The 22,208-nt window shown below is 41.9% G+C and overlaps 2 protein-coding genes across 5 annotated transcripts; both read left to right on the top strand.

Annotated features, from left to right (window-relative positions):
* The first annotated feature begins 2,511 nt into the window (after positions 1-2,511).
* Positions 2,512-6,455, top strand: frrs1l (ferric-chelate reductase 1-like). Of its 2 annotated transcripts, XM_084943170.1 has the most exons (6): positions 2,512-2,674; positions 2,872-3,096; positions 3,435-3,519; positions 3,787-3,925; positions 4,663-4,909; positions 4,998-6,455. In XM_084943170.1, exons 1-6 carry the CDS (start codon positions 2,578-2,580, stop codon positions 5,168-5,170), a joined length of 966 nt encoding a protein of 321 aa, XP_084799296.1. In that variant the 5' UTR covers positions 2,512-2,577; the 3' UTR covers positions 5,171-6,455. The 2 variants fall into 2 exon arrangements, with proteins under 2 accessions (XP_084799296.1, XP_084799295.1); XM_084943169.1 differs by lacking the exon at positions 2,512-2,674 and having other exon boundaries at positions 2,704-3,096.
* A 483-nt stretch (positions 6,456-6,938) lies between these two features.
* tmem245 (transmembrane protein 245) lies at positions 6,939-22,208 on the top strand. 3 transcript variants are annotated; one of them, XM_084943166.1, is made up of 18 exons: positions 6,939-7,628; positions 8,706-8,823; positions 9,364-9,459; positions 9,763-9,870; positions 10,223-10,432; positions 10,531-10,700; positions 13,787-13,810; positions 15,775-15,879; positions 15,960-16,042; positions 16,128-16,218; positions 16,304-16,402; positions 16,494-16,622; positions 16,969-17,091; positions 17,748-17,893; positions 17,977-18,077; positions 18,183-18,357; positions 19,697-19,891; positions 19,982-22,208. In XM_084943166.1, exons 1-18 carry the CDS (start codon positions 6,954-6,956, stop codon positions 20,028-20,030), a joined length of 2,697 nt encoding a protein of 898 aa, XP_084799292.1. In that variant the 5' UTR covers positions 6,939-6,953; the 3' UTR covers positions 20,031-22,208. The 3 variants fall into 3 exon arrangements, with proteins under 3 accessions (XP_084799292.1, XP_084799291.1, XP_084799294.1); XM_084943165.1 differs by having other exon boundaries at positions 19,979-22,208; XM_084943168.1 differs by lacking the exon at positions 13,787-13,810 and having other exon boundaries at positions 19,979-22,208.

Genomic DNA, 22,208 nt, shown 5'->3' with positions numbered 1-22,208 from the left:
TTGTTCTGCTGTCACTAACTCATCTCTCAGGCCCAGGAGACACACCACTGACATTTACCAGACCCACACCACTCCCCCTTCCCCACATATCCTTCCTCTCCTCTCTCATTCTCCCTTTCTCTCTCTCCTACCGCTTCCATTGAGTCCCTCGCTCATTCTCTGCTTCTGTCACTCCATCTCTATCTATGGGATGATGTACGGGGATGGATCAGTGTGGACACGTGTGTGTGTGTGTGTGTGTATGTGTGTGTGTGTGTGTGTGTGTGTGTGTGTGTGTGTGTGTGTGTGTGTGTGTGTGTGTGTGTGTGTGTGTGTGTGAGAGAGAGAGAGAGTCAGAGTAAGTGTTTGTGTTAATGAGTGGCCCTTTAAGGCTATTAAGCTAAGATTGGTATGCCCAGAATCCCTCATTACCCAGCAAGCAATGCCCCCTACATGGAATGGTAATTGGGAAGGAGAGAGAGAGAGAGAGAGAGAGGGTGAGAGAGACAGGGAGAGAGGGCTGAGGTGGAGGTGGAAATAATAGGAGGATAAACAAGGGATAATTGGGTGGATTGAGACCAAGAGAAGCATTTGATCAGGCTGATTTGTGTCTGCAAAGAGAGAGATGATGTGAAGAGCAGAGAGGTTAAAGGTCACACACTCTAGTATGTATGCACACGTATGACACGCACATGCTTTACATGCATGAGTGGTGCTCTATAGACCCAGACCTGACATAAGCTTACAGATACATACATGCATACACGCACGAAGACATACTGTGACATGCATGAAAGATCAGGCTGCAAAAGCAACCTTTTAAAAGGTTCATAGTCCCACAGAAGGTTCATACTATGAAACAAAATTTGAGTCAATATCAGTCTGACTTTCTGATTTATTTAGAAAAATGTTTTTTACTCTGTCAGGCTGTGCGACCGTGGATGTCACTCAGACATCTCTGACAGTCGCTGCAGTCTAGTTACACCTTTAGTCAGTTTTACACAGTGATACATCAGCATCACCCACAGGACACAGACATGAACAGCAAAGATTCACAGCATTACTGGTGAAATCCTTACCTGCTGTTGCTGCCAAAAATCTTAAAATCTGATGGATTTCACCTTGCTTTGTTTTTAACAAAAACACTGAAGTATTAAATTCAAGTGACTTTCTCTTTTTGGTCTTTCCTTGTGTTTACATTTAGGTAATTTTATCAACCACACACTTGCTGATTTATTTTTAATAAAAATGTAAAATAATACTATCCATTTTGTTTTTCTAAAATAAACTTTAGATTTGCAGATACTTTTGATAAGTGTTTATGTATGGACATAAAATTTTGCTGTCACCCTTCTGCGTTAGGGGCACTTGGAATGATTTATAATTCCCATCTGCTGCAGATCCTCCTGGTTTATTTATTTTTTATTCTTTTTCTTGTACGTCAGCGACTTGACATTAAATTTGGGACTTACCAGAATTTTTTCATCTGGCTCTTCTAATAAAGCCGAAGCTTTACAGATTTGTTGATAAAGTACAGCAAAGAAAAGTGTAAGATGCTCTGTATGATTCTATGATGAAACTAAATAAAAGTTCAAAAAAAGAGCAAACCGTGGATTTATGTCGCCATCAAGTGGCAGGACTGTGACTTTGTGCACTCACAGAGAAAACGGGACAGAGCCTCTTTTTCTTTTTCGGTGGGCCGAGGTACCCGACTGTAGGATCTGACTATAGTCAGCTGCGACATAAGATACCATCCGGTCGCCTCTCCAAGGGGAAGTGTAAGGAAGATTACACGGAGTAGACCCAGGACTCAGATACGTGGCAGAAAATGGATGTGTGGATGCAAAAGTACTTGTTATGATAAATTGATGTAAGGTCACATATCTACTCAAAGTATGTCCATGATCATGCCCAGCTAAAAAGTCCCTGCTCACTTTGAATGCTCACTTATATGTAGCTACCTGGACTGACACGTAGTGACATTAAGCACCACATTTAGAAATGACGTATAATACACCCAGAGAGTGCATGTGAACATAGTGGACATGCAACCATTTTTTATGGAACAGAATCTGGACCTTTTAAAAATCGCATATATGCACAGATATAACAAGCAGAGTGATATAGATTAAAAACAAGAGGAAAAACAGTGTAAAAGGAACAGCTTAAATTCGTGTCTTCAGTAAATAATTTTCGGAGAGAGGAGTGCAAACATTATTGGTAATTTTTAGGTTAGGGTTAGATTAGATTACTTCCAAATTTTGGATGAATAAACACAATTTAACGCATAGCTCGTCAGAACAATAGAAGCTCTGTGGTATATTTGGTGTCAGTGACTAGAACTAAAATTCCGATTGCAGCCGAGGCAATAAAATCTTACTCTACAGGCTAATTATTTTACATTGCATCATCTTATACTCCAAACATGTGAAATACTGTGTCAGCTGTTGTGGAAACGTTGTTCAATCTCCAATTGATCGATAGTGACAGCAGCACGTAGCGTCTGCTCATTGGACGTTACTGTGATTGACTGAGGAGACGAGAGGAGAGGGCGGCTGGGCGATACCATTCATCCGGCCCAACACCGAAAAATAGCCTATGAAAAGATTAATGAGCTCTAGAAGCCATCAGGACTGCGGTTTCAAAGAGGATTATGGGCGTGTAGCTGAATTCGATGATAAGATTACGAATCTGGGTAATTTAGAGCTGGATTAGCCTCCTAATCAGACGCGGTGTCCCCTCGCATCCCTGCGAATAAACAGGATGAGGAGACGGTTTTGTGACGCTGCAAGGAAACCTGCGAAGATGCAGAAATTCAAACAGTGATGGACATCCAGTTTTCTTCCAGATCGGTTTAACCGTTTTTGTTTTTTGTATTTATTGTTTTACCAGCGTTCCCTTTTTTGTTGGTCATGATTTTTCTGCGGAGGCTTGTGCAGCTTTCGGTGCTGCTGATCCACGCTGGATGGTGGGGGGTCGCGCCGAGCCCCACCGATGAGGGAGCACTCCGGACCGGCCACGGAGAGCACGGAGAGCCTGGACACCAAGAGCCTCACAAGGACTCCTACAGCACCTTCGCCTCCGAGTTTCTGGAGTCCAGATATCTGTCCGATGATGGTGAGGATGTCACTCAGTCCACTAAAGATGAGCAGCTAGTGGTTTTGTTTGCATGCTTTTTTCCACACACAACCACACAGGGCCTAGCATGGGCAGGACAAAGGTTAATATGTGCCAGTGTTGTCTTGCATCCAACCTGTCACCTCAATATGAGGCCTTTCAGCACCCAGGCCAGCTCCCCGATGGTAGCTGCCCACCCCTTCCTTCTCCTCACCCACACACAGAGTGCAGATGGCCTCTCCTCAGTTGGCCTTCATCACTGAATACATGTATCAGCTGTTTAGTGTGTAATCAACAAAATTCATGTTATGTATTTACTTATTTGCTGTGTTTTGCAGGTTACCCATTCCCCACAGCACCCCCAGTCGACCCCTTTGCCAAGATCAAAGTCAGCGACTGTGGAGTAACAAAGGGCTGCATAAGGTTAGAGATCCACCTCTGTCTTTCTCAAAACAGAGCTCGAGTGTTACTGTAGTCCCTGGGGGTCCTTCATCCCAGATGCTCCTGACGTCAGAGAGCCAGAGCTAAACATGGGAACGCTCAGCAAGCTAATCTCTTACTTCTTTGTAACCTGGATTCAGTTTCTTTTAAAAAGTGTCCTCATTTGTTTAGATGAGCTCTGTCTGCCCAGCTGAGATCTTATCTCTAGTGAATGACTTTGAGCATTTGCATTTATTTATCTGCACTCAGGTACGGGAAGCCGGGGTGCGATGCAGAGACGTGTGACTACTTTCTGAGTTATCGTCGCATCGGGACAGATGTGGAGTTTGAGCTGAGCGCAGATACGGATGGCTGGGTGGCTGTAGGTTTCTCATCTGATAAGAAAATGGTGAGCAGCTCTGCAACATCTCTGACTGCTAAAAGTTACACAGGTCTTGTGTCTTATTTGGGACAGCAAACCATATGTTTGTATCTTTTGGGCTGCATATAATTATGATTTTTTTGTTTTATCGCTTCAGGGTACAGAAAAATTAGCAGTCCCACGTCAAACTCATGGATAAGAATTTTTTTGACTGTAAGAGATTGAACCAATTAAATATGAAATTCAGTGACTCAGCAGGTCTCCAAAATAAACTCTCTGTTTCAATTTTTTAAAACTTAAAAAAACATATATTCAATTATTAGCCAGTTTTTTCAATAAAAACATTGTTTGGGTTAAAGTAAACCCTTTCAATTTAATCCATCGAAGCCAAGCTTGTGCTGTTTTTTTCCCCCAGGTCAAAACATTGACATCACAACAGTGCGACTGATATGTTGCAACCACAGTCCTGGAGCAACATTTATGTAACTTTTTGGGAAGACTAAAAGCATGATATTGCATCACATGCAATATCATGCTGCATGCATGCATCACAGTTGCTGCAGATTTCTCAGATGTACATCTGTGATGGAAATCTCCTGTTCACCGTATCCCAAAGGAGCTCCATTAGATTGAGATCTGGTTACTGTGGAGGCCCTTTAAGTACAGTGAACTTGTTGTCATGTTCAAGAACCCAGTTTGACACAATTTGAGCTTTAAGACATGTTGTGTTATCCTGCTGGAAATAACACTCTTTGTCTCCTTAGGGAGGAGACGATGTTATGGCCTGTGTGCACGATGATAACGGGCGCGTGCGGATACATCACTTCTACAACGTCGGCCAGTGGGCCAAGGAGATCAAGAGGAATCCGGCTCGAGACGAAGAGGGCATATTTGAGAACAACCGCGTCACCTGCCGTTTCAAGCGACCGTTATACGTCCCACGAGAGGAAACGCTTGTGGACTTACACCTCTCGTGGTACTACCTGTTTGCATGGGGACCTGCTATTCAAGGTGAGCGATGAGTCTTTAGCGTCAGATTACACTGCCCATTATTTTAGCCCTTGCCTGTGACATCTCCTTCATCTTACCCGTCCAACAGGTTCCATCACGAGGCACGACATTGACAGTCCTCCAGTCAGCGAGCACATGATCAGCATCTATAAGTACGTGGACATCTTCATGCCCTCCACAGCTTATCAGACATTTAATTCTCCCCTCTGCTTACTGCTCATAGTAGCTCTCACCTTCTACCTGCTGATGGGGACGCCATAACGAAGCACAGCACAGCAGAGAGAAGATGAAGCAGGAATAAAAAAAAGTTTAAATCTTTATCTGATGCCACATACAAGTGCCCTCTTTGCACAGACTGTGTTAGATATATTGAACATGAAAGACTATATATTCATAACTCACACAGCATCTTGAAGTATTAAAGCAACACTCTAGAGGTGACATGTGCTGATCTGAGTATTAGACAAAAGGGCAGAGTAGTAGTAGTAGTTTAAAATAGGCCAGTCATTTTCAGTGTTAACGATAGCTTCCAGTTATATAAAAATATGAGGACTCCATTCCAACAAATACATCTCACAAGACTTTGAAACCCTGCATGCACTGGAAAATCTGGGAATGGTTTCAGACACCCACCGTGCACTGGTGACTAATGTCGAACTTTGCCAAAACAATGGGTTTCTGAGGATGAAAGAAAAATAAAACAGCTCTCACAAATGCTTCCCGTCTCCTCACCCTGCTACGTTTCTGTGGCTCTCAGCCTTAAAAAAAGAAAATAAAAATGTTGTTTGCTGGTGTTAGAAATATGGAGTGCAGGGTTTCAGGAACAACCCAGTGCATCTACTATGTAAAAGATTTTCGTAAACTTTTTTTTTTTTTTTTACATCCTTGTCTGATTTCATCATCTCACTTCCTCAACCACAGTAACTGCTTTGTTTATCAGTACTGTGACACTGTGACTCACAGCAAGACTGATGAGAAGAGTTACTACTATTGCCTGTTCAAGCAATAACACGGTTAACAGAAACATTTTGCTCTTATATGAACTAATATTTTTTCTCCCCTGGGTTGCTATTGTAGCTTTTGAAGTGTATTAAAAATGGTTGAATATGTTAAGATGTCGCCCACTGAAACATCTGTCGCTGCTGTGCTTATTGCTAAGAACACAGTCTATACAAAATACAGACGCTGTAGTGAATGCAGAGACTGCCTTCTCACTCTGGAAGTATAAAGCCAAAGGGCATGACTTTAATAGAATGTAACATAATTAGATTTTGAGCAGTGGCTACGTGTAGTATGATGTGCAGCCTGATAAAATGTACAAATTACTCATACATTCACACTCGTGAGAGGCTGGGCAGAAGATAAAATACACAAGAAAGCACAGAAAATAACAAACCAACAAAAAACACACCACCTTTTACACATGCATTGTAACAAGCAGATGAAATGGGCAGTGGGAAAAATAAGGGGATTGTGGAAATTTTCATAAAAAAGTAAATGAATGTACAAATGCAATGGTATTCATATAAAAACCATTGTATATTTATGCGTGGCTGTTTTGTTTTGTTTTTCTTATCAGTTAACCTAACATGCATGCCTACCATGGGAAGAAGCTGTAGGGCACAGGGAGAATATGCAGCTTTTGAACAGAAAGACCCCACACAGCCATGAGATTCAAACCCAGTGGAAGTGTAAGCTAGTGTGGTGTCAACTTGAAGTCAACTTACCGTACCATTTAAAAAACAAATGTTTAAAAAATGATCTCGGAATTTCAGAAAACCTGATCATCGTGACTCTAATTGTCTTAAAGACACTTTGTTTAACAATGTAATGTAATTATTTTTATTTATATATTTTAAATAGCTATGATGTGTATTGCTGCTTGAATTAAATACTTTATAACACCATCTTGTAACATTAATAAAACAATAATAAAAAATAAACCGGAAGAAAAGTGGTAAGTTAAAAAAAAAAAAAAAAAAACACAGGAAGGGACGCGCGGCATCACGGGCACTTCATTGCCCATGAGGCCTTTGGGCATTCGATGTTGCTACGTCATTGTTTTCCTCCCTCACGCGGTGGATCAGTTGGACGGGCTGGCGGAGCTGAAACTGGGAACATGGCAGACGAGGAGGATTCGGCGCCGGATCCCGCCGCTGTCTCTCCCCCAGAGAGCCCTCACGCTGGGCGGCCTTACTCTGTTTCTTTTTCGGAGAGCTTCCAGCCGGCTGTAGGGATGATGAGCCAACTGCTAACCCAGCCCTCCTCCCTGAAGTTTGACAAGAACATAAAGCAGGCCTTCTACAACACCGGGGCGATGATATTTGTGGCTATCTGCTGCGGGGCAGCTGTCCTGGTCTATTTCATCCTCGAGGCCTTCCTCCGCCCGCTGCTCTGGGCTGTGCTCTGCGGCACCTTCCTCCACCCCTTCAAATACTCCCTGGCTCGTCTCGGCCGCTCATGGCTCAGTGGCCTGCAGGACAGCGGGACGCCCATAGTGGTGGGGACGCTGCTGGTCCCGGTGTGGTGTCTCAACTACGGGGTGGAGGCGATGGGTAGGCTAGTTCTGGAGAAGCTCACGATACTCCTGGTTATCGGGGCGGGGGCACCGCTGGTTTACTTCCTCTACCTTTTCTGGAGTGTCATCGGTATGCAGGTGATCCTCGGGCACGTCTGTGGGGTCATCGGGAACGCGCTGGACTATTTCCACTTTATGTGGGTGAGTGACAGTAGAGTGACAATCCTCTGTCCGTCAGAGTGGGTGCTGTTAGGTCAGCTCTGTGTAAACTGTGGCACATATTTTAAATATGATCTGGGACAGAATGTTAAAAGTTATACTTTAAAAGTCAATGATTTTATTACTCGCCTGATTGTGTGGGTCTTACTATAGTAAACTAGTAATCTTACGATAACAAACTAGTAATCTTTTGGTCTTTTGATTGTTGGTTGGGTAAAAAAAAAATCAATATGAAAAGCTCACATCACGTTATTTGCACAGAAAATAATCTACAGAGGGAGTAATAACAGTAATTGTGAATTTCATTCCTACTTAATCCCATTTTGTGTGTCTGATTAAAATGAACTCAGAATTAAAAATGTTGACTGTACAAATGTATAAATGTTATTATCATGTTGTCATAAACGCCATTTAGCAATAGGCAATAGTTGATAAAGAATAATTGGGGGATTAAAGTCGACTGGCTGCTGCAGTGTGTCTCTAATAAAGACTTATTCGATTAGCCTAAACAGAAAATGTGTTTCTTGGAATATGTGTGCAAACTTTTATGTAAGTTGATCTAATTTCCTGCAGTTCCAGCATCTGATCGATCGGTACCTTATTCCCAAACAGCTCCAGGGGCCAGAACCCGTCCGCCTCATCCAAATTACATTAAATGTTCTTCTTTCTCTGAATGCGGAGTTCAGCTGACAGAGGGCCTGTGTTTATAAATAGGATGGAGGACACTATATTAAATTACATCAAGGCATGTCTTTGTGAGGAGCGACACAAGCTGAGATCTTTGTGAGCAGTCGATAAAACTTCTAGTGTAGTCTTAAGTGCTCACTGCTAAACAGGAGCAGAGCGTTTGTAAAACTGGATGAGTTTAGGAAGAAAAAACATCAACACAAAGTGATTATCACAAAAACTGCTCAATTATACTTTTTAAGACTCATGAAGTTTAAAGGTTCAGCATCAAATGATGATTATGATGCAATGGAAGAGAATAGAAGTCTCAGTATATTTAATTAAAATACCCTCTGTTTCATTATTGTGGATCTTTGTTTTATTTCGTCACAGGTGGGGACTGTTGTGTTTGGATACTTGCTGGCGGTTTGTTTTAAGTGGAGTCCTCAAACTGAGCGGTACCTGAGGACTCTGGCACTTCCTGTCTGGGCTGTCCTGCTCTTCTACATCGGTGAGTGTGGACAGCGCCCACAGCTAGCCATACAAGCTGCCTCTTTGGACTGCAGGAGATTTCTTCTAAATGTGGTCAATAAGTTGCTGCCTGTACAAATCCACTTGTCTTTGAAACAGAGGGCACGCAGAGTTGCGCGGTAAGATGAGGATGTTGAAAGTATTTTTAGCACACTTAACACTTGCTCTGAGCTTCAGGCGTGAAGTTTTAAAAAGTGACTGAAAGCTGGTTAAGAAGAAGTTCTGCCTTAAAAGGAGGTTTCTGGGCACATGTGAGAAAATGTTTTCTGCTTTGAAGTTTTTAAAAGTGCTTTCATAGCAACAGTCAACATTGTATGTCATATTTGTTTATGAATATGGTTCAGCTCATCAGGCAAGACTAGCAGAGTCATGCTTGACAAGGAATATACCTGTTAAGCCAGTAATGTCGTCCACACTGCCTGCAGTTTAACTACAACAGCTTTCTCTCAATCTAGTTAAATGTATCCATCCGTAACCCATCCAGCTTCTTCCACTTATCCAATTCCTCTATCTGTTTTAGTGTCTCTGACTGGCTCATGGAGAGTCCCCATATTTGTGGTTGTGGTTGGGCTTCTCATCGTGGGCTACCAAGAGAAACCACCTGTCCCTGGCACAGGTGAAAATATACTATCACACCTATACACTGACATACATTGACATTTACCACAATGAGATACCTTTACTCACCATTAACTAGGTAATAAATATGGTCAAATGAGCACAAGTCTATGATGTGCTTAGATTAAGTTGCATTTAGCCACATTTGCCTAAGCCTAGCTTTACGTGAAATATAAGTGACTTGAGGTGACTGGTTGGGCTACGCTCATCAGACCAGCTTTGATTTTTCCTACTGTGCATCCTCCGCTCTGCCTGCCTGCCTTTGTGTTTCGTTATATTCAGTCTCTCTTGATCTCCCCAGGTGAGCTTTCAGGGCAGGTGCTGTCATTTGCTGCTAACACTATTTACATGGCAATCTCCTGTAGCAACCTTCAACCCAAAACCGAACTCAGTGAAAGCTCCTCCACAGGTAAGCTAGCTGTATTGTATTCAGTGTATTAAAGAAGATCATACAGATGTCCCAGATATCTGGGCTTTAAGGTTTATGAAATGAGAGAACTGGCAGATTGAATAGAGGGAATCAGACCTCTGAACATACTGTTCGATAAATGTTCAGAGCATTGCTAATTGGTCAGAAAAATGTCAAGTTTTAAAACCCAAGATATGCAATTTCAGTTTTACATTCTTTTACATTTCTTTTTTTACTGTAGCTGCTTTGGCTTTACCAATTTAGCCACAGCGGTTGAAACTCAACTGTTTTGTTCTTTCTTTCTCTTCCTCTTCTGTGCTTCCTCTGTCTGCTTTCCCTCATCCGCTCCTAGATGGTGTGCAGTCTGTGGGTCCCGTGCCTTCCACTCCTGGGTTTCCGGGGTTCGCTGGGAGCTCTCGTACATTGCCTGGCCTCTTCCAGAGAGAGAAAAGCTCCCACAGAGCCAGTGATATTTACTTTATTCTGCTGGTCTGGGCTATTGTCTTGGTGCAGGTCTGGCTCAACCTGTGGATACTACAACTGCTCCCTATTCCTGTGGCCGGTAACACACACACAGACATACAAACAGATATGTGCACACTTTCAGTTACTCCTCGTCAGTCGGATTTTACTCATGTGCATGTTGGCTCACTGATCTAGTGTGGGTTCTGAAGAAGCTGGTGGTCCGGTTTGGTATGAAGAGCTTTGCAGAGAGGACTCTTACCTCGTGGTGGACGGTGCTAGAGAAGTTTGGACGTGAGCGTGAAGAGGCACTGCTCCCTGGACCAATCAAAGGCCTGGCTCAGTTCCTCCTACGTATCGACACTAAGGTAATGTAAGAGCTGCCCGTGAAGCTGATGTCCTTATTTCCTCTGCCTTTGGCTTTATACTTCCCCATCCAGACACACTTTATCTGCAACTGCTTGATAACAAATTACTTATCAAAATATCTCAGGAAAACTGAAAGTCTCAAAATGGTCTGTTGTTATCAGTCATATTACATATGCTAGTTTCATTTTTAAAGTCTAAATTTAGCCAGTGTAAAGATCTGCCAGTTCCTAAATTTATTAAAATTAAATTGGTAAATTCATATTAAATTGCCAAAAACGGGGGCTTTTTAGTTTCCTTTACCTTTAACAGAGGATTTTAGCTGCTGCTTTTGTTTTTCAGCCTTTTAGTTTTGACCCAGTTGCAACAATCTCATCAGTGTCGTTTACAGCAACAGCTGGAAGCTATTTTTAGCAAAAAGCTGTATTAAACCAAGTGTGCGCTAAACTGCCCAGCACCAAATGGTAGACAGACAAAATTAGCACTTAGCTGAGGAACACTTTAAAATCAATTCATTAAAAAACAGAGCTAAAAGGAGAGTGAATATTAGCCTGATGCCCGCATCATCAGGTGGGCAAAAAAATACTCATGCATCAGTGATGTTGTTGCTCCATATCTGCTGGATGTGTAAGTATGCAGTTGTTTTGTTTCCAATCAAAATTTAGAGGCAAAATATCTCCAAATCTCTCAATATAGAATAAAAATGTCAAAAAACAAAGCAATGCAGAGCATAATTTTTTGCCGACATATTAGAGTGAGCGACAGGATTAGTGCTACATGGTTTACATTTCTCAGGTTTTATAAATAATGATGTCATTGCTGTAATCTTATACACTTTTCTGCCTTGCCCTCACAGTTTTGGGATGTATTTGTGTTCTGTCTTTGTAATCACATTGATTTGCATCCCACTTGTATTGCCAGTCCACACTCACTGTAGTTAGTGTATCTTGCCTGCCACTTCCTGAGGGGTGTACTACGAAGCAGCTTCCGCAGAGTTTGACTTTTTTGTTTTCATGCATTAGTTGGTCCCATGAAACCTAAAACCTCATTCAAACCTGATGGGTATTTCCAATTTTAATGTTAACCCATGGTTCCTGTGACAGGCTCTGTCCTCGCTTACATAAAAGTGGGAGTTGGTGGTGGGTGCATCATTTGACTCCTGCACAAAATGGACTGCAACAGCTATACTGGTGCTGCCAATAACTCAAGATGGAACAATTCAGCAGAAAAATATTAATCGCATAAATTAATAAATTACTATATTTATTTTACCACTCAGTCCACTCCTGGTGCTGCTATTTAATGTAGAGATCTACAAATTAGAATCATGATGCGTTTCATCATGAAGTGCATTCAGGTTTGACACTGTAATTAGATAACTTTTGTTATTGACCAAATTGAATTAAATTAATTTTCTTAATTGAATAACCTCTGTAATAAATTCCAGTAGACTGCTATCGCAGCAGTGTAAAACGTAGCATTTACACAAGTTCAGTGCCTGGGAATTCCTGTGAAAACACAACATGTACAGTTGTTGTCAGTTTACATTCATCACAGGCATAAACGTCATAGTAAATTTGGACTTTTAACGATTTTTTTGAGCTGTTCTTTTTCCAGACTTGTATTATTGTAGACCATATATGTTTAATGACTTTAAGGAAAAAAAGAAATGGGAGCATGAGTTTGAACTTATTTTAGATTTTCTCTCATCCAAATAGTCTGGAACATATACATACACGCTCAAATGTATACACATACTCAAGTGGTCCCGAAGGTTCTACAGTGCCTTTTAATCTGACAGGGCCAAGGCCTATTAACTCCTCATTAATTATTGACTACAGCTGGTAGTTTCTCTTTGCCAGCACAAAAAGGATTTGCTTGGCAGGACTCATTTGATTGACCTCAGACCAATAGGAAACTCAAACCCGAGAACCACCGAGGCTCAAGAACTGGAAACTGTTGGAACACCAACATCACTGTCCACAGTGAAGTGAATTTTACATCGCAGTGGATTGAGAGGGTGTTGACCAAGAAAGAAACCCTTGCTTTAAAATCAACACCTTCAAGCTCCTCTGAAGTTTGCAGCTGCTCAAACAGATAAGCCAAATGCCCTCTGGAGAAACGTTTATGGTCAGGCAAGATAAAGATTGAACTTTTGGGCCACAATGACTAGAAGTGTAAACATGAGGAACACTGTACTGAGTGTCAAGCATAGTAGTGGTAGCATCATGCTCTGGGGCTGTTTTGCTGCCAGTGGCATAAGGTACATTACAGAGAAGATTCTTAAACTTGATCTTAAATGAAAAGTTAGAGGGTTGAAACTTGAACACAGTTGGTAGCTCCAACAGGACAATGATCCCAAACACATATCGAAACTGGTATTGGAATAGATAAAGTAGGCTAGCATTGAGCTTCTTGAATGGCCTTCCCAAAGCCCCGACCTCAACCCTTTGAATATTCGTGGACTATGCTGAAAGGCTGGGTCTGCTCCAGGAATTATGCCTAAAGCTTGTCGATGGCTACCGGAAGCATTTGGTTGACTTGCTAAGAGACATTTAAACAAAATAATAGTGGAGATTTATGTATATATTTTGACCCTTAGTGGATTAGAGAAGAGCCAAAATAAATACAAACAACTGAGTTCAAAGAAATCATTAAAAGCCCCAAATGACCTGTGATTGTATGTAAACTGACCACAGCTGTACCGTTTGCACTGCTGTAACTTAGCTGCTAGACTTTGTTCAGTGCTGTTATGTACAGCTTAACAGATTGCATGTCAGCTGATAATCTATATCACTCTTAGGGCAACTTGTTTGGAAAAGAAGTGAAACCGTATCACTTGGAGATGATGTTAGACAAAAACTTCTGAAAATAGCTTTAAAAAGAGAGCTGCCCTTCTGAAACCTCTGGCTATAGTCTCAACATACCTTGCTAACACATGAATTCCACTTTGTAGTACACCACTCTGACCCCTCAGAGCCTGTACCCACACAGAGCTTGTATTCTTGTTGCACGGGTACATGTGATGACTGCTGCACAACTCTTTCCAATAATAATTTTCCCAATGTCTCTTTGTCTCCTCCCCAAGCTCTGGCATTGGCTTAACAAGCAGGTAATGATTTGGAGGAGCAGAGTGCTGAGAGAGCGAGACTGAGAGAAAGTGGGCTTGTGTGTGAGAGACATTGAGAAAACAAGGGCAAATAAATAAATAACTTGTATATATGTGTGGGTGTGTGTGACAGCGTGAGCACACCTTGTAGCGGCTTGGACTGGCATTTTACCCATCCACTGTCATCACCTCTGCCATCCTGTCTAAACATCTGTCCTCTTGCTTCTTTCCTGCTTTTATTTTGACAGTGAGCTACAGCCGGGGTGTTGCACTCAATAATCCCTCAGCCCCGACTGTATCTTCTCTGCTTTGACCTGAGTTTGTCTTGAGTGTGTATGTATGTGTGTATGTGTGTGAGCTGCCTCAAAGAGTAGTGTTAAATGGGGGCAAAAAGGAGTGTTTCCTCTTTTTTTTTTGGAAATTTTAATTTTTTTATTTTTAAGGTGTGGCTAAGGGACTGGACAAAACAATGGAAACACGGTTATTCAATGTGAGGAACTAAACTTAGTAAATATATTGGCCACCTTTGTACCATTTGGCTTTGTGGAGCTGGTTATTACCATAGACTGTATATAAAAGATGGAGATTAGCACTGGGCTGTCACTCGTTGTTTGGTCTTTGTTGTTGTTGTTCTTTTAGTTTTAAAGTAAGACATCTGAAAAGAGGCTTGGCTCAAATTGAGATTTTTGAGGAAACTACATGCTCAGTCAGCAGCCAGGACCAAATTTCAAACCCTTTTTTGTCATCTGTTTTACTCTTAAATTTGACCATATTGTACAACATACAACAGTCTGCTTTTTTTTTTTTTGTTTGTTTGTTTGTTTTTTAATAAGGCTTGAAACTATTGATGAGACCACAAACTCTCTCTGTAGTTCTCAATTTGAACTATATACAGCATGGCTGTAGCTCCTGTTGACCTTAATGTACCTACAAGCCTGCATTCTGCATCTGAAGGCCACCAGGTCACAATAACTATGGTTGGAAAAAGACTTGCTTTCTGTCTTGAACTCAGTACAAATTTAAAGTGTTTACAGTCTATTCAATTCAGTTCGGTTTTATTTATATAGCGCCAAATCACACGAGTTGCCTCAAGGCACTTTATACTCTGATTCTGGCTGTTATTTATGAACTAGAGTGTCTTTTATTTAGAATTATCACAGGTGTTGATTCAGTTCAGTCATTTCTGATGATGTAGTTTATATTTTTAATACAGTGCCGATGTGCTGCATTGGAAATGTAGTGATTGTTGCTGTGCGGCCTGTGTATAACTTTTTAGAGGTCTCATGCTCCCTGTTGTGATAGTGACTGAAACCTCTTCTAAACCTCTCGCTGCTCAATATTACCCAACTTCTTTAATTTAATTACTTCTTTCAGTATTACGTTTTTGAAGTGGTGTTTCCATTTTTTTGTTAAACAACTATTTGCTGTTCTTCTTTCAGGTAAGCTAGATGGTAAAGAGGAAGGTATAAGACTCGCTGCAGATTCACTCACCTAAGGTCTTACACAGACTCTTTGCAGAAAATGCCATGTCATGTCACCATCAATATAATAAACCATTACGCCATGGCCTTAGTGCAAAAAGAGAGGGTTCTGCTAACAGAGCTTTGATTTTAATGCTGTTTTGGCGCATTGAGAAACCTGAGTCGAGAACAGAGTCCACACTTTGAAAGTGATGTCATGTCTGTTTGTCGTTAAACCAACAACCCAAAAAGCCACTTGCATGATTTAATGCTTCAGTGCAAGAATGGGTGCATGCACTGTATGAGTACAGATATGCTGTTATTGTCCTCTGTGAGGACTTTTTACGTCTAAAATGACTTTTCACAAGCGATAAGGACACAGGTTTCTCCATGTGCATGTTTTTACCTCCTTTAAAGTTGTACTGATGAGTCTATTTTGCCATCTTCCTATTATTCCCCCCCTTCTCCCTGTCTTTGCCCTCCTCTCCTTTTTATCTGTGCACCCAGATGGTTGTGTGGCTGGAGCGATCTTTGGATAAAATCATCAGTATCTTCATCATCTTCCTCTTGGTCACAGGGACCCTGCTCATGGCTCTGCTGCTCACTGCTATGGTAGGATTTTGGGTTTTTTAACCTGACTTCACATCATTTGCACTGATGATGGATAAAAAAATAAACATTAATCTTTGTAGGTTCATCACGAAAGTGCTCACATCATCGACGTAACCAGTAACCTCATCAATGAGACCGTATCTAACCATCCAGAATGGGCCAAGTAGGACAGTCCACTCTGTTTTTCTGTGTTTATTTTTAGACTTTCCTCTCATTTGCTAAAACAACCTTACTTTGTCCTCTGTTAGCCTCCTTCCAGAAGCCCGCGTGGTCCAGAAAGCTCTAAATTCAGCTGCTACTAATGTCTACCAGCATGGGAGAGAATGGATAACACAAAAGGTCAGGACAGTAATTTTCACTGATAATAATGGAATACAGCCAGACAGCAAGGAATGTGACCAGTCTGTTTCCTTTGTGTGTGCAGCTTCATAAGATTTTAGGAGATAAGGTGAACCAAACTGCAGTGATTGAGAAGCAAGTTTTAGAACTTTGGGACCGACTGTATCACTCCTGGTTTGTGAAGGTAGTGTCAGAGTTTTGTGTTTACTGTCTCCCAAAGTCTGTTCTTCAGTATTGTTCAGTTTTACATAGAATACTATGGTCACATTTTTCAGAATGTAACCCACTCTGGACGGCATCGTGGGAATAAGATGACTCACAGACAGAACAGCTGGCTGGGGGACATCCTGGACTGGAAGGACATTGCTTCCTTTCTGCAGGAAAATATCGAGACACTACTGTCTGTAAGTATGGGCGTATGTAACGTACACTATAATGCCAATGTTTCAATCACTTCCATGGCCACAGGTGCATAAAATCAAGCACCAATGCATGCAGGCTGCTTCTACAAACATTTGTGAAAGGATGGGTCGCTCTCAGGAGCTCTGAATTCCAGCATGATACCGTGATAAGATCCCACCTCTGCAGTCCAAGACCATTTTGTTTTCTTAGATCAGGACATCAGCCATGAAAGCACCATGCCAGCACTGCCCCACTAGCAGCATTTGCAAATTTACAACTGTGTGTGTCTTAGATAGAAGTACAGTTTCCTGTGGATGGTGTGTTTACCGTTGCCTCGTCATTTTGCAGATCCTGGAGTCTTTGTGGGTTGTAATGAGCAGGAACGTTGGCCTCCTCATCTCCACCACGACCACTCTCCTCACCGTCTTGTTCCACAGCGGCACGGCGCTCCTCAACTTTGCACTGAGTCTGGTATGAAAAGCTGATCACAGCCACGTCGTTTTCTTTACTTTATAAAGTGCAACTGTTTGCAAAATTGATTATCATTATTGTTTTGTAATGCACAAAAGTAAGCAGAAAGTGTTCAGCTTAACTGCAAGTGTTTCTCAAAAATATTCTAATAGGTTTATAGAAATCTGAGGCCGAATAATGTCCTGCAGACTCGTCCATAAAAATGTTCTCAGACTTATGTTTAGCTAAAGATCATTCCCAACTGTGTGCTTAGGTTTGATTTATAAATAATGCTTACTAACATTAAACGTGTCAGTGGTGTGTGCTTGTTTGCTGTGCTTCCTGCAATGGAGGCAGTGCTTCACCTTAAAGTTAGAGGAGACTGAGGCCAGGAAACATTCACTGGACTAAAATAGTGAGCTGACATTAGAGCCAAACACGCATCCTGGAAGAGTGTCAACTCCACAGTGACCGAGGTGGGGCTTGGACATGTCATCTGTTCCTCAAACCACAATACAGGACTTTACTGAGCATTGTTAACTGTGTATATTTAATGGTGTTGCTCTTTCTGTCTTATTTTAATAAAGTAGACCTGCCACATTTACTCTTAAAGATTTAAAAAGCTAATCAGATAGTCTTATATTTAGCATAGCTGCCATTTTTACTCCTTCCTGTAGGTGATTTTCCTGACTACTCTCTTCTACCTGCTGAGCTCCAGTGGAGAATACTACAAACCGGTTAAATGGGTGATCAGCTTAACTCCTCTCTCTCAGCCGGGACCCTCCAGTAACATCATCGGCCAGTCTGTTGAAGAGGCCATCAGGTAGTCGCATGCGTAAAAGCTACAGAATCTAAATTTGTACCTTGGCGAGATTATTTTTGACCATATTTGTGTTTGTTTTGAAGAGGAGTGTTTGACGCCTCTCTGAAAATGGCCGGATTCTACGGCCTCTACACTTGGCTCACTCACACTATCTTTGGCATCAACATCGTCTTCATTCCTTCTGGTGAGTCAGCGTGTCCGCAGCAGATTGTGCTGTCGTTATGTTCGCACCTGCCAAGCCACACTCAGTGTTTTGTCACTCTCTGAATCCCTCTTTCCTGGCCTGAAGCTCTGGCTGCCATCCTGGGTGCCGTGCCGTTCCTGGGGACCTATTGGGCAGCTGTGCCGGCAGTGTGTGACCTGTGGTTGGCGCAGGGTGAAGGTGTCAAGGCCCTGCTGCTGCTCATCTGCCACCTGCTCCCAACATATTTTGTGGATACAGCCATCTACTCTGATATATCAGGGTATGTATGCGTGACCAGCTTATTTGAGCTTCTCTTTATGGCACTGGGACATCTGACAAACAAATCACACCAAACCACCTGTGACTGTTAACATAATACATACAAGTCCGCTTGCTGGCCTAATGTGGGTTTGAAAGAAAACTGTACAGTTGTACGAGTCTATAAACAGCGTCTCTGTTTGCCTCTGTTTCATAAACTGCCTGTTGTGGACAGATAATGCTCCTGTCATGGAGCTTCAAGCCCTACTATCTTTACATACAGTTTACATACACACTCAAATGCATAAATTAACTCAAATCTTTTAATAAGCGGTGCTGAAGATTCTACAATGTCTTGTAACTTGATAAGGCCAAGGCCTATTAATTTCTCGTTAGTTATTATGATTGAGTACAACTGGCAGTTTCTCTTTACCAGCTTAAAAAGGATTTGACTGACAGCACTCATTGGATTGACCAAATGGGAACATCCCAGGAATTCAATGAAGATCTAAGCAGGAGAATTATAGATTTACACTAGTTGTGAAGGTCTCTTGGAGCTATTTCTGAACACCTGCAGATTCTAAGATCATCAGTTTAAGTAGTTCTAGCTAAGTACAAGTTATTCAGATGTGTCACCAGTTTGCCAGGGTCTGGAAGAAGTCCCGAGCTGCCACCCTCAGATGAGAGGAAAATGGTTTGGATGTTCGAGAACAATCCAGGACCTATCAAGGTTGAAGCCTGTAGGAAACTGCAGGAACACCAGCATCACTGTCCACAGAGAAGCCAGTTTTACCATGAACTGAGAGGATGACGACCAAGAAAGAAGTGCTCAAAAATTGACGTCTTCAAGTTCAACTGAAATTTGCAGCTGCTCACATGGACACGCCAAACCTTTTAGAGAAAAGTTTGATGGTGAGACATATCAGAGAGTGAGTTTTTTGTCCACAATGACAAGAGGTATGTTTGTAGTGCGTGAAAGCGAGGCTTACAAACCTAAGAAGGCTGTACCAGCTGTCATGCTCCAGGGCTGCTCTGCTGCTAGTGGTACTGGTACATTGCACAAAGTGGCTGGAATAATGAAGGAGGATCTCTAAATTCTTCACCTCAAATCAATCGATGGACACAGTGGTTTGTTTCAACAGGACAGTGACCCTCAAACACACATCAAAACTGGTTGTGGATAAAAGCTCAAACTAACCTTGATGGGTATATATAAACTTCTGACCACAGCTGCGGTTTGGGGAAAGCTAACTTTTTAGCCTGTTTTAGCCTTCAGCTGCATCACATGTGTGCACTGATACAGTAGCTGCCTGCCAGCCTTTCCACTGTGTTTTAAACCATTTCTTTTGTCTTTGTCTCAGAGGTGGACACCCATATTTGACAGGCCTGGCGGTGGCAGGTGGTGCGTACTATCTGGGTCTGGAGGGGGCTATTATCGGGCCTATCCTCCTCTGCATCCTGGTGGTGGCAGCCAACATCTACAGTGCTATGCTGATGAGCCCCAGCTCTGCAGTGCCCACACCAGTGCAGCCAAACTGGCCTCCCCACCCTATGAGGTAAGACGCATGAAGAACAAACAGCAGATTAGATGTTTTTAAAAAAATGCAAACCAACCAGTCAGTTGTCTTCTCGTCTGTGATTAGTAGGACCTTTACGGACGCCACTCCCTCTGTCCTGAAGAAGACCTGTGAATGAACACATGAGGAAACGACATCCAGCTTCCTATAGGCTGATTCCTCAGGGGAATTGCTCCCCTCCCTGAAGCTCCTACCTGTGTGGCCTGACTCCATAGGGACGCCCTGACTGAAAAAGAGGCATAGCAGCTGGTCACCCATGATGCTATGTGCTTAGCTGAACGGTTTCTCAGAGCGATATGGCACCAGCTCCTTTCATTCAGCAGCACACAAAAACTCTTGTAAGCATGCACCCTAATCCCAAACTTGGACCAATGACATCACATTGGGTTTACGATTGTGTATGGCGGAGCCATCGATGCTAATCGCATCATCGCTCAGAACTCAGTGCCTAATTTATTTTGTGATATTGAGAAATGCCTAAAAATTACTGTGTCGTTTGTGGTGAACTGTAAGATGATATATTTTATCTACAAGACCCCTGATTTCCAGCCTGCACTCCTTGGCTGTATCTGTGCTACCGTACGTGGTTGTGCAGTATTTGTACTCCCTACCTCTCTCCTAATGGAGGCTCAAGTAGAGTTTGTAGTAAAGGCAGGTTTTCTAAAAAAAAAAAAACCAAAAACTTCTTGCCACAGTTGTTGTCTCGTGTGACTCAAGTAACTGAGTAATTAGACGGGGACCTGTTATTATGCTTATTTCTAGCTACATATTCATATTGTGAGACTATAAATGAGTATTTCGTTAAAACTGACATCACACTCGAAGCATTGGCCACTCTACGTGCAGTGACATCGCCACAGCTCTGTACCAGTTACACCAGCGCCGAGGGTGCAAGGACTCGCTACAGTATTCTCCTGAACGATAGGTGTCGCTACTCAGACAAAAAGTCCATGTCAGTGCTGGTAAGAAGTCAAAACCAGAACCAAAGAAATCAGAATATTTTTTTTCTCCCTTTCAACCTGTTGTAACATCTCCCTCTGTGTAATCTGTGGCAGCTGCTGCACGAGGTTACATAAGTTAAGCGGTGTAGCACTGGCCAAAACAACATCAAAGCTCGGCGTTGTTCACGAGGGTGAGGAACATAAATGGACCCTGACACAGCTGCTAAGTTCACCTGCTGTTTGAAGAAGCCCTCTTTCTTCTGATTGGCTTCCCCTCGCCTGGCTTCCACACAGAAGCCAGTGCTCATAAACCCCGCCTCCTAATCACCATACAAGGAAATCTGTGCCAAGCTGATGTCAGGAGTTGGCAAAATGATTGCCTCTCATAAAGATTAGTTTTATATAATTTACCTCATTTTTTGATGCACATTTAATATGATCACTGTAATTGGATAGTAGTATAAACACTATGATACACGAACGATAGAAAATAAGGATAGGTCCCATTTAACTGTTTTTATTTTTACTCTTTAGTTACTGTGTCATTCACGATTCAGTGATCATAGCTGTGACATTCTCAGCTTTGACAAAGGCGTTCACTCCTACTTTACTGAACCAAGCTTTGTTACCACTGTTTGTCTTTTTTTGTTTGTACGATTCAGTTATTAATAATAATAAAAAATAATCTTTTTTTATTGGCTACAGGTTTAGACTGATGATGATGACTACTTCTAATGGATCAGATTACACATCTTACAATCAGATTTTAGTCTGGTTCCATTATCAGAGGATGTTTTTTATTTTATTTTATTTTATTTTGAATGTATTTAAAGATTAAGATTGTTTTGTACACATATGTGTGAAACCAAGCTTTTAATTCCTTACATTCTCTGCTGATCACTCACCTTTGCACTCAGAAAATCTTGATTGAGTAATTTTGTGAAGCACTTTCAAGTTTTTTTGTTTCCTTTTAAGTTTTTTTTTAGGGCTGCGACTGTTGTCCCGGTCACAAGATTTCATTGACAGTTTAGACTTCACACACCTCAAATCCTATTTTAACCTCTTTTGCTCTTGCACTTCGTGCGCCACACTGTAACTCCAGTCAGAGCACTTGTCTGAGAGGAGAGTGTAAAGCAGGTTGCGGTCACTTGAAGCTTTAATAAAGAAGCAGATGACTCGTATGCAATGTGACTGATCAGACATGGCTACCATGTTAGCTGTCTGAGAGTGGGACAATGTGATGTGCTATGAGTTTCAACCCAATACTGTAGTTTTCCTTTTGTACTGATGCTGTGGTTTTTTTTTTTTATTAATACTGGATATGCACTGATACAATAAACATGATCTAAACTGCA

Source organism: Perissodus microlepis, chromosome 11, assembly GCF_051167445.1.
Source record: "Perissodus microlepis isolate ML-2025 ecotype Zambia chromosome 11, ASM5116744v1, whole genome shotgun sequence".
In the NCBI taxonomy this organism is placed as follows: domain Eukaryota; kingdom Metazoa; phylum Chordata; class Actinopteri; order Cichliformes; family Cichlidae; genus Perissodus; species Perissodus microlepis.
The sequence above is the reverse complement of the archived record's forward strand: the minus strand, read 5'-3'. Positions and strand labels throughout refer to the sequence as shown.

Excerpts from the sequence above, each read along its gene's own strand:
- tmem245 (XM_084943165.1), top strand. The coding sequence starts at position 6,954 with ATGTTGCTACGTCATTGTTTTCCTCCCTCACGCGGTGGATCAGTTGGA. Across the intron at positions 9,460-9,762 it reads ACCACCTGTCCCTGGCACAG|GTGAGCTTTCAGGGCAGGTG; the intron begins GTGAAAATATAC and ends TGATCTCCCCAG. Across the intron at positions 15,880-15,959 it reads CTCTGCTGCTCACTGCTATG|GTTCATCACGAAAGTGCTCA; the intron begins GTAGGATTTTGG and ends TAATCTTTGTAG.
- frrs1l (XM_084943170.1), top strand. The coding sequence starts at position 2,578 with ATGAAAAGATTAATGAGCTCTAGAAGCCATCAGGACTGCGGTTTCAAA. Across the intron at positions 2,675-2,871 it reads TGATAAGATTACGAATCTGG|CGTTCCCTTTTTTGTTGGTC; the intron begins GTAATTTAGAGC and ends TTGTTTTACCAG. Across the intron at positions 3,926-4,662 it reads TCTCATCTGATAAGAAAATG|GGAGGAGACGATGTTATGGC; the intron begins GTGAGCAGCTCT and ends TTGTCTCCTTAG.